Here is a 12,014-nt window from a genome sequence, read left to right as displayed (position 1 = left end):
TTTTGTGGGGTGGTGGGGTGGGGGTGGGGGTGGGGGTGGTGTTGGCAGGGGGCAGTGTAGAAATATGTTAATTTGTTCTTCTCAAGTTGCATTTGTAGAGTTTGCCACGATAATCATACATGTATTGCGGTGCACTAGTTAAGTTGAACTGGTTTCAAAAAGTTGAATTTAAGGTTCTGTTTCCGTTTATTGCCTTCAATTTTCAATCACATTTTCAAGACAATATAATGCCAATTACAAAGCTCAGCAGGATTCAGTCTCTCTATATTGATCATGGTGTCAATGTTCTAATATCAGAACCACAATGAGTCATGCAATTGTTGCCAATACATTGTTGAGGTAATGAGGGCATGTGCCTCTCTCATCTTCAGGTTGTTTGTTGCATCTCTACATTCCACTCTAGCAATCAGTAATATTTTCTGCCAGAGGAAAGAGATCTAATGAACAAAAGCCTGTGGTGCTCTGACTCTTTCAGCTTTCTCTTGCCACTGCCACGAATGTGCAGGATTGAGCTTAAGAAAACCAACCAGTGTAATTTGGTAACTACATTGCAAAACGACGTTCCACATGGACCGTAACTCCCTTCAGCTTCTAAGGTTCTTATCAAGTTAGTCCACCATTGCTGAAGAGAACCAAAGCAAGTGTGGTTCCTCTGCTGCACAGCCACTTTCTGAGCTTGTCTGCCCATTAATGAAAGCAGGTAGAGGATGCAGACCAAGATGGTAGCATAGGTACTAGGTTATCTGATCTCAATAACAACAGTGTATCTGTTCAATTGAATGCAAATTGTTTCTAATACTTGACTAAGTTTGGAAATATGGCATTGCTTTCAACCCATGCGGTTTCTTGAATTAAAGAAAGCAGCAAGGAGTGCCATGTAGAATAATCAGGAACAATACCCTTTTCAACCATTTGCTGAAGAAGCTCTAAAGCCTTCAGGTTATCCCCTTTACCACATAAAGCATCAATCAGAGGATTGTAGCTCCCTGAATCAGGTAGGCATCCTCTCCCGACCATCTCCTCCATGAACTTTAAAGCAATCCCCACTTTGCCTTGCCTACAGAATCCACTGATGAGAGCATTAAATGTTGATGCAACAGGGAAATAATCATGACCAACCATATCATTAATCAGGTTGAATGCTTCTCTTATGTCCCCTGTTTCACAATAACCACCAATTAAGTGCTTGTAGACCAGAGCACTGGGTACACCACCTTCCTTGACCATCTGATCATAGGCCCTCTTTCCTTCCACAAAACTGCTTTCCTCACAGAACCCCAATATCCTCAAGCTCCTATCAACAGCTTTAGGAAAATAGCTTTTCATCTTGGTGAGGAATTCAAGTGCTTTGTCCAGGCGGTTTTCCTTATAAAGACCATAGATGATGCTGTTATAAGGACTAATCTGACCTCCAGGTCCCCCTCTACTCTCTTCCATTAGCTCCAAAATCTTGAACCCATCTTCCATTCTACCCCAAGAACACAAGCCCCAGATCAATGTATTGTATGTGACAAAAGTCGGGCTGATCCCATCGCTTTGCATCTCGCGAAACACATCAAGAGCTGAATCCAAATTCCCAGAATTGCAGAAACCAGATATCAATTCATTATATGTGTTTGCATTTGGAAGACAACCTTTCCTCTCCATCTCTTTCAAGAACCGGCACCCAACCTTTGCTTTTCCCAATTTACAGAACCCTCTAATCAAAGTGTTGTAAGCAACAGCATCAGTTTTGCCACCTTTCTCCTCCACCCTTTCCAAAACCTCAACAGCTTCTGTGACACGACCTTCGCTACAGAGGATTTCCACCACTTTTGTGACCGTAACAACATCAAGAACAAACCCCAGATTGAAGCTCTTCTCTAGCAGCACTAGTGCTTGAATCAGATCCCCATCCTTGCAATAGGCCGATATCATAACGTTGAAAGTAACTTCATTAGGCTCAAACATCACATTCATTAAGCTCCTAGCCCTCCCGACCTTCCCATTCTTGCAAAGAGCATGAATCAAAGTATTATAAATCACGGTATTGGGTGTTATACCCCGAGATTTAATCAATTGCAGAAGCTTGAAACCATCGGCAATCCTATTCGTCAAGCAGAGACCTTTCATCAAGATTCCATAAGTGTAATCATCCCCTCGAACTCCACATCCCATCATCTTCTTCCTATAAAACTCCCTGGCTAAATCAATATCTTCCTTAACAAGAACATCCAGTATAGAGTTGAAGATTTTCAAAGATGGTTCTATCTGAAATCTACAAACCAATTCAAGTACCTTGGTTACTTCACGAATCATCCGAGCCCGGCCAAGCCCTCGAACGATTGTGACAAAGATGTCTTCATCCGGAGGTGAACCAACTGAGCTTGACATTTCATCAAGCAGCTCCTTTACACTTTCAAATCGACGGAAAGTGCATAACTTGTGTATCAGAGCCCTGTAGGTGGATTGGTCGTGTGTGAAATTCGAGATTTTCGAAGCCCATCTGAAGGTTTGGAGGGCTTGGGAGGCCGATTTCTGATCGAGGATGAGGTGGGCGATGTGTTGATGCGTCGGAACTGAAGATGTTGAACTGGATCTTGATAGAAAACGGAGGAACAGAAACCTAAAATGGGTAGCATAGAAGATGGGCAATATCGCAGGAATGGAGATGTTGGGCATGGATTAAAGGACGTTCAGCTAGGGTTTTACCAACACTCGACGGTCTGTCCGCGTTGTTGAGTTCGCCTATTACGGTTGATATTACTGAGCTGAGGCACAGTGAGCAGTTCTAGTACAGGAGATCAAAGGACCAGGACTTCCAGATTGGATAGGTCCCACAAAGACCTTGGTTTTGCGCATTTAAAATAGGGTGTTAATCGGTCAGTTCAAGCTGATTTCAATCGGGCCTAATCGGGTTTCTCTATTTTAGGATCTTGCGTCATAAATGATTAATTTAAGTAAGAATAATTTACGAACACCCCAATGCCATTATTACAAGAACATCCTTTGTTTGGACTCGACTCTCAGTTAGTTAAGTGAAGAGTTGAAATGATTGTTGTACCCCTTTGATTAATCCTTTTTTTATTTATTTATTTTTTTTTTTTCAAACAACTCTTCGATCAAAACGTGGTTTTCGAATCTGAACTGGTTCTCTGAAGAAATCCAAAGAACAACGGACGGAGAGGAAGAGGAACAAAGAAGAAGGAAGAAGAGAAGAAGAGAAAGGGAGAAGAGGACCAAGACAGAAGAAGAAGGGAGATCAGGTAGCGGTTATTTTTCGAGTAAAACTTGAAATAAAAGGAGGAGGAAGCGAAGAAGAGGAAGGGAGAAGACGACCATCTGACTTGAAAATAGAAGAAATAAAAAAATTATGTTAAACATCCTCAGACCCTTAAAACTTCTAAATGCATTTGGATTGATGGACGGAGACACCTTCCCCTATCCCTAAAAAAATAAAAAAATAAAGAAAAATAAAATCATTCAGGCTATGTAGTTCTAACGGTGTGATGATCAAATTTTTGATCTTTTGAGAATACTGCTTTGTAATTGTACCATCAATCAAGTTTTTTTTTTTTTTTTTTTTTTTTTTTTTTTTTGAAGCTTAATTACTGAATGACACATTCATATTAGTGCCAAAAAATTGGGGTTTGCTTGCAATAGAAGGAAGCGATCCTTTTATACCCTACAAATTACCAATTGATTATACCCTAGAACTAACAAACAGAAAACAAGAGAATCTGCAGTTTTTGGTAACATGCATAACCAATTAAACCCTAGAAAAAACAATGAGAAAATAAACAAGCTAAATGTTTTCGAACAGTAAAAATCAAGCTAAAATATCATATCAAGACACCAAACACAAACAATGCTTCAATTCAAATATCTTTGTATTTTCAGTACTGCTACTAGTCTTATCGAGAACTGAACCGGCGAGATCTCCAAACAAATTGGGATTTTTTTCCGTAATTCCAAGACCAGTGGTGGGGCCAGAAGGGGCGGCGGAGGTCCAACTCCTCCCAAGAATATTTCCAACCATAGAAGCAGGTTTGTCAAGGCTGGATCGAGCGGTGGGAGTTGGAACTCGTTCACTTCAGTCGCCGTCCATCGCCGTGAATGTGGGTACTCCGAGAGTGAAAGAATCGATTTGAGAGAAAGGAATATTAGGTCTCAATTTGGGGATGGGGAGTTATTAGATGGGTATTTTAGGTACTTCATATTTAGTAACGGTATTTTGGCATTTAAAAAAAATAGTAACTGACATCAGCATACAAGGTATATTTCATAACAGTGACTGACAACAGGGGTCTGAGTCTAATTTGGTGAAAGAGAGGGAGTGTTCTTATAATAGTGGCATTCTTTAGGAGGTGGCGCTGTAAATTACCCTTTAAGTAATCGATCCTCACACGCTAGGCATGATCTCAGAGACCGATTGGAGCGTTCGAGTTTAAAATCCTTGGGATGGGATGGCATGTCATTATCTACAGAATTTGGCTCCTTTTTATTAGGTGAAAGAAATGGTATGTGGGAGCTAACGGTTGGTGTATGTCATGCATCAATAAGTCTGGCATCTCATGTTTATAAGTTGATGATGAAAGTTGATGCGTCAACATTTGGTAGATTAATAGAACCCTGGTTCCTGCTATCAAAAACCTTGGCATATGAACCCAGACTACTTCAGGAGCTGTGAAGTGCTTTGAATTTGCTTAGTAACCTGCTCTCCATATTACAGCAGAGGTTAACGATGAACTCAAACGCATGGTTCTAAGCACTGACCCAGTTTCAGTATCTGCCAATCCAAGCTAAGAGGTTAACCATGAATGATCAAACCATGCTAGCTGTATGGAAATGACCCATCATGCCAAAGGGGCATTTCAAGAGCAGCATCATCCTCCCACGTATGAGGAATCTAGATGATGCTGTACACTGTAAATCTAACGCCTCCAAAGCACCATACCCAGTAATACGGGCTATATTAGAGATGCAAACACACACACCCCCAATGCCTCTGAAATTTTGATCACAAAATCTGGGTCTCAAATTCAGATTTACTAAAAATCACAGCCATAAGTTCAAAACTAATGAGACAGAGGAACTGAAATATAGAATCCATTTTATTCAGCATTGATCAATTTACATGAAAAGTCAAGGAGAGGAAAGAGTCCTCGTTAAGAATATGAGACAAACACTATAAGCATGAAGTTGCTAAGATACAAAGGTCTACATGGAAGTTGAAACAACTGATGGGGAATTTCGCGAGTTTCCCCTGGATACACTGGATACAGGAACTCTCTGCATGACTTGCATTGTTGATCACCAAGTGCTTCAGAGATGCAGTACAGCCATTGACTTAGTTAAGCACGACGAAGCATCCAGTTCATGTGCCACGTGCTTCCTTGAGATACGAGTCCACTTCAAATCTGAACCAGACACATCACAAACAGTGAGGAAGTCCAACACTTGACCAAATATCTTGAACATCTCAATCCCAAATATCCAATTCTCATGGGACACAAATGCAGCGTTCCAGTCCATGGGGGCATCTGGATGTCTAGATACCTCCTTCCAGGTAAGAAATGTGAGATCTAACTCCCACAGCTTCCTAACAGCTTTATCCTGCCAACCCATATGACAATCCTGCTCGCACCAGGAGACAGAGAGCATGAATAGTCGATCATTACATGAAATGAGTTTTGGGAAGTAATCATGAAGACGGGGAGGTAACTGAATGGTCTGGATTCCAATCCATATACCTCTTTCTAAATCAAAGGCAGCCAGCTTGTCAGTCTCAGAATAAACATAGAACATGGCATTACAAGCAACCCCAGAACATACAACTCCAAAATCTCCAGGCAACCTGGGAATGTCCATCCATTTGTTTGATACTGGATCAAAGATTTCCCCAGAATTCAAAGGCTCATCCCATGCTCCCAGCCCACCTACAGCAATCAGAATAAACCTCCGATCCTCATCCAGGTTGGACCGACTGCTTTCTTGTTTGACAAACCCGCATGGCTTTATCTTCGATTCTACCGAAGCTTTGTCTTCACTGGAAGAATCTCTAAGATGACATCTTAGTGAAAGCCTGTGAGGATCCTCATAAACATTAGATACACCACCCACCCTTGACCTGGACAAGCACTGATCCGGCCTGTTTGACTGGCTTCCAAAGATGAGGCAATTAGAACCAACACTGAAAACACCTAAAATGGGAGCTGACCTTGCATGTTTCATTGGTGCTACTTTATGAAACGATCTAGTTAAGGGGCTAAATACTATTACCCCTCTATGAGTCTTGAATGAAGTCTTATCAACCTTCCCAAAGTTATTCAAGCTAGAACAACCTCCAATAACGAAAACATCATCTCCAATGCTGGCAACAGAGAAAAGAAACCTTCCTTTGAGAATATGAGCAGAAATTTTATGCCATTGATCAAGTGATGAATCTAGTGCATGTATGTACCCTGAACAGTAACCATCCTTCACAACACCAAAAAGAAACACCCATGGGCTACGATACAAACCTTCACGCCTCATCTGCATAAACCGGCGAGTTGAAGTTAGGGATCTCCATTTCTTGCAAACAAGGCGAGATGTCATGAGGGTACTTAGCGGAAGCCTCATCAAGCACATTTCCAGAAGTTCATCTGGAAGCATAACATTAATTCCACCATTTAACGTTGACTCTCCACGCCCCCTTTCTTTTCCACTATTCCTCTTCCAAAACTTCTCTGTCACCCCATACGAGAAGCAGTCAATCCTAGTCTCCTCATTGTCACAAATTGCTTGGTGTTTTTTGCCTTCTTCATCTGCTATCGACTTCCCTCTACATATCCCATCCCCAAATTCCTCACATGTGTCAGCACTCACTTTGCAACCACCACCCCGTCCATATAAGCCAAGGCATCTTGAAGAAATTCTCATCTGATATCCTTCTTCCTCATCATTTCCTCTGTGATTCTTTTTCCGCAATTTCTGGCTCACACTTCTTACAACACATTTTGACACAGTAAGAGCCTCAAAACCCTCTTGAATAGATGGTTCCCCAACCACTTCAGAGTCATTGCAGAGGAGAGCATTCTTACCATGAGTACATGATCTCTTGCAATGATCGGTGCCCGCCATCACTAAAGCCCCTGAACCCCAAGCCCTAATCCTTATGTTTCCAATTCTCTGTTCAAATGATAGCAAAGTGGAGCACAGGGTCAAGAACAGAAGGGGTATTGAGATAACAGAAGTAAACATGTGAAAATCTAGCAAATAAACTGTACTGGGTCGAATCAAATTAATCAAAAGAACATTAATTTCTAAACTGATTCCACAGTTGCAAGTATAATCCAGTGAACGAAACAAAACTTAAACCGGATTCCAGGAATATATAACCTCGAGTCTTAATAACAACTGTTCTGGGTCGAATCAAACTACAGTAAATCAAGAATCAAACAGAAATTCAACATGAAAACTTGCCTCATAGGTGGAGATAGAGAACCAGATCACCAAACAAGCTCGAATCACTCGATCTACCCAGTTTCCCTCGACGGAATCATTCAATGCGGACGCTTGAACGTCATCAGGGTAGAATCAAAGTTCCTTCATCAGCTCTGTGTTTCACATGTGACCATCGAAGGAGAAGAACAGGTAAGGTTTTGTGAGGAATCTAGATTGTGTCGGACTCTTCCTCACTTTTGTTCTTCATGGTATCCTATATTCCTATTCTCAACTCGAAAATAGTAAAGCAAAAGCTGCCAAAACAGTCATTATTGGAGCGTCTTTCTTCTCTCATTTTCTAAGGCAGACCCCATGTGAGAGCGTCTCCATCTATCATTTCATTTTGGAAACTGTGCTGGTGTGAAGAATAAAGATTCTGATCTAAGGATTGTCAACATAAATAGAGTTTATGACTGATGATAAAGTTTACTTTTCAGTCCCCATTACTACGAAGCATAAAAAGCTTTTGGTTGGGTTCTACAACTACTACACTATAATGTCTCGGCCACTTGGAATATGTTTGTGATCCACCGTATTAGGGTTCGAGTAAAGGTTCTTTAAGCAAGCGATATAGGGAAACATATCAATAAGGTGTAATAAAATAGTATCGTACATAAAAGGATAGTAAGGTTGTCATAGGGCTCATATGGATCATATGAAATTTTTTTTCATTGTCAATTTTACCAATTTTTTTTTTTTTTCTTTTCTTTTCACTTGAATGATATTTCAAAAGAAGAAAGTTTCTTGTTCGAAAGTGTGGTTCCCATTCCTGCACCAGTGTGTCTGTCTGTCTCCTTTTTCCTGTGAAATGGGACAATGATTGGATCTCGTGTAAGATAAGAGCCACATTCCCCAACAAAAAACACTTCCACTATTTCACTTTAAAATATTTTTGTTAAACTAGAAACATGAGACAGAAAATTGATGGCAAAATAGATATTTAGATTGTGTGTATAACATATGATAGAGTGTAGACGGAAGAATCTAAGGAGCCAAATTGTTGTAAGAAATTAAGGAATCTTAAATAATAAAAGCATTACTTGACCTAATTGCAACCGAATTTATGAATAAATAATGGGAATATTTGAATGACATCTCATGTATTTGGAACTTGACACCTCATTTTAGTTGTACCATAACTTATTCTTAAATATTCTTTAAATTAAGAATATAAAAGGTTTTCTAAACTAATTTAAAAATGATATCTCATTATCAAAGGTGACAAATGTATGTAATATAAAAAGAGTTAAAAAATATAAAATCGCAAATTATTTGACACTTGAGAGGTATCATAAAAAAATCCCTAATTTCAATTCCCCATATCAATCAAGTTGTCTTTTTATATATATATCAAAGGTTTAAGAATTGGTATTAGATTGGCTGAGCCGTATTGATATTGACCATATTAATACTGATACTTGATTGATCTGAATCATGGTATAGTATGGACAAAGGGTTAAATGTCAAAATAATATTAGCACATGTATTTATGAGGGGCAAGACATGACCAATACAAGTAATACCAATCGATATGTCTCAATAGCAATATAGATTTTGGAATTGGCCGATACCGAATCCAATATTGTGCACCATTTAGTTGCCAATTTGATAGCGTGCACTTTGTGTGCCAGAAGCTTAACCATATCTTTTCCCTTCATGTTTGTTTGGTTGGTAAGAAATTAGAACTTAAAAAACAAAAACAAAAACAAAGAAGAAGAAGAATAAAGCAAACTAAATATGTGAAGAGTGATTGACACATAAATTAACCATTGAATGGAATCTCTTTTTTTTTTTTTTTTTTTTTTTTTTTTTTAATTCTTTTCTTCTCTTTTCTTGAGGGCAAGATGATCAACCAACTATTGTCACTTGTCTTTACGCACACACTCTTTCTTTCCAAACATGTGGGTCCACTTGTATATGAATCAGGCAGCACTCCTCTATGCCAATTACTTAGCATAGGAGATTCTTATTCCACGCAAATCACGTGATGATCCCCTAGCCAATATTTTTTAACTTCATATTCAATACATCATCATTTTATTTTTTTAAAGAAAAAAAAAATCTCCCGATGCCATTGAACTGTTGCCCTTCCATATATATTTTTTATATTATTATTTTTTCTCTCTTACCATGACTATACAAGTCTCATGAGGATGATACTATTTTTCATACTGCCATTGTTGTGACATGGGCAACTCCGACATTGAAGTCATAGGGAAGTATGGAACCCTCTCCAATATAATTATTGTTTGCTAAAAAAAATAAAAGCTGCTTGGTCGACCTATGTTCTATCTCTAAACACTAGTAGGCATGCTTGATTTTGTTTTCATAAAAGTTTTTTCTGTTTTTCTTTGTTCAGAAATGGAAAAACACCCTAAAAACCGTTTGATTTTTTTTTTTTTTTCAATTCACTTGTTTTTCAAAACAGAAATAGAAATTTATGCCTATTTTTGTGTCTGAAAACAGGAATGGAGAAACAAGTTAAATTTGTTATTCTGTTTCTAGAAATAAGTGGGAGCAACAAAAATTGTGAAAAACCCGATACTTCACTCAACCTACCAAAATCTCAACCCATTGCTAAAACTTTTCGCTATCCAAATGTGGTGATTCCAACTTGGTTGTGCGAAGCTCATAGTTTTGGATTGCTTTCATCCTTCTGAAGCTCATCTCCATGAAGTATACCTATAACTCCAGCGCCATGTTTTCACTCGTGAGTTGCATTCCTATAATGTCGTGAGTTCATTCATGTCTTGAACTTGACTGTACTGTTGAAAATGTTTTGAGAAACAAAAAAAAAAACACCTTTTTGTAATTTCAAATATCATTTCTTAACATAGAAATAGCAGAATTTGTTTCTACAGTTTCTAAACATAAGGACAGGAAAAACAACAATCAAACGGGCCTAAACACTGCAAAATTACCACACTCTATCATGTTGATATATCTATGCACGTTCTCATTGACCCCCACATTATTGTAGGGATCATTTGACCGGGCAATGATCGATTTCTTGCTCTGTTTGTTTAATGGAATTGTTGTTAGATTCATTATCGCTCCCTATGACTTTTGCTACTCTAGTGAGCAAATGGAGGAAACTTCCATATGAATCACGTGGCAAAGGACTGCCCCACTCCACTGGTTTAGAGAGGGTACATCTTTCTTATGAGAAAACGCACGCTTTGTCATGAAAGTTTTCTACGTACAGATAGTGATGCTTACCGAACCCACCACAACCTTGTTCACACTCGCTCCTCCATTTATCTAATAATATCCGTTTCTTTTCTACTCTTCATCAAAAAGTTATTTATTTATTTATTTTATCTATTGGTTTTAGCTTTCAATATTGACTCTATGTTTGGAAGCCAAGAAAAAAAAAAATGCTCTTTTTTTTGGTAAGGAAAAAAAAGAAATTCTCTTACACTCATATGTGTTAATTAAGATGGATGAGAGGGTTGCGTTATGAATCCTGCTGCTACTATAGGTAATAGAGGAAAATACGTGTGCTTCATTTATTTGTGAAAAGGCGTGTCAAGAAATCGACACAATGTCAAATTTATATTTGGGGAAAGACTTGTCGTACGGTCTTTTCTAAAAGAAAGAGTGAAATGATGACCCTACCCCTACAAAATACAAAATAATTACCTCTTCTTAATGCCCATGTGCACCCTTCATTGACACCCCACGTTGATGCAGAGGTCACACGACCATAGAATATTCTTTTATCTATTATGTTTTTTTTTTTTTTTTTTTTTTTCTTACCAATGAATGTAACTAAATTGGGACATCTTCTATTGAGTTTTTTTTTTTTTATAAATCTCTCAAAGCAGATATGCTAAGGGGCCATGAAGTCTTGTAGATCTGATTTTATACTTAGATCCTAAAAATGGGAGCATCTGGTTTTAATAGAGATTAGTAGAGATCCTCATGACCCTAATCTTTTGATTCATGATTCATGATGTTTATAGGTTGATATCTTATATCGTCTTAATCGATCAATTCATATTTCTTAATTAGCTTGACCAAAAGAATCTCGCTTTCCTTCCAAATTCCAACTACACAAATTAACATGTTTCATACAAAGCTGAGGATGTTCCATGCGATCACTTTGTCGTCTTGCGTGCATGAACACGCTGCCCTATTGTGGATTATTAGAACTTCTAGTGTTTCTTGTTTACATATTAAGTTTTTAGTCTATGAAATTTTGTTAAGTGGTAATTAAAAATAGGTGTTTTTCAAATTATAATGAAAAATATATTTTTTTAAATAATATTATTATTTGTCAATACATGGAAGAGTATAAATGGCCTGAATAATCTGTATGGGATTGGGGGAATTGGCCAATTTGGATAGATAGAGGTTGACCCTGATATCGATTTTTTTTTTTTTTTTTTTGTAACCAAGATGTCCGGACCAACTTACGAGTACCTCGATTAATCCTCGAGGAGACTAGCATGGAATCGAATCTGGAACCATACGTTTATCCACACAATCTCCAATTTGCTCTAGTCGTCTTGGCAACCCTGATACCGATTCTTAGTTGACACCAA

General features: G+C 38.4%; 2 protein-coding genes across 2 annotated transcripts; both read right to left on the bottom strand.

Annotated features, from left to right (window-relative positions):
- Positions 1 to 162: 162 nt before the first annotated feature.
- Positions 163 to 2,932, bottom strand: LOC122084213 (pentatricopeptide repeat-containing protein At2g17525, mitochondrial). Its single transcript, XM_042652297.1, has one exon. The coding sequence runs from the start codon at positions 2,659 to 2,661 to the stop codon at positions 793 to 795; it is 1,869 nt and encodes a 622-aa protein (XP_042508231.1). The 5' UTR covers positions 2,662 to 2,932; the 3' UTR covers positions 163 to 792.
- A 2,143-nt stretch (positions 2,933 to 5,075) lies between these two features.
- On the bottom strand, positions 5,076 to 7,764 carry LOC122084214 (F-box/kelch-repeat protein At5g42350-like). Its single transcript, XM_042652298.1, has 2 exons — positions 7,447 to 7,764; positions 5,076 to 7,152 (listed from the first exon to the last, which is right to left on the bottom strand). Exon 2 carries the CDS (start codon positions 7,102 to 7,104, stop codon positions 5,305 to 5,307), a length of 1,800 nt encoding a protein of 599 aa, XP_042508232.1. The 5' UTR covers positions 7,105 to 7,152; positions 7,447 to 7,764; the 3' UTR covers positions 5,076 to 5,304.
- Between the last annotated feature and the right edge of the window lie 4,250 nt (positions 7,765 to 12,014).

Source organism: Macadamia integrifolia, chromosome 7 (assembly GCF_013358625.1).
Source record: "Macadamia integrifolia cultivar HAES 741 chromosome 7, SCU_Mint_v3, whole genome shotgun sequence".
NCBI classification, from domain to species: Eukaryota; Viridiplantae; Streptophyta; class Magnoliopsida; order Proteales; family Proteaceae; genus Macadamia; species Macadamia integrifolia.
The sequence above is the reverse complement of the archived record's forward strand: the minus strand, read 5'-3'. Positions and strand labels throughout refer to the sequence as shown.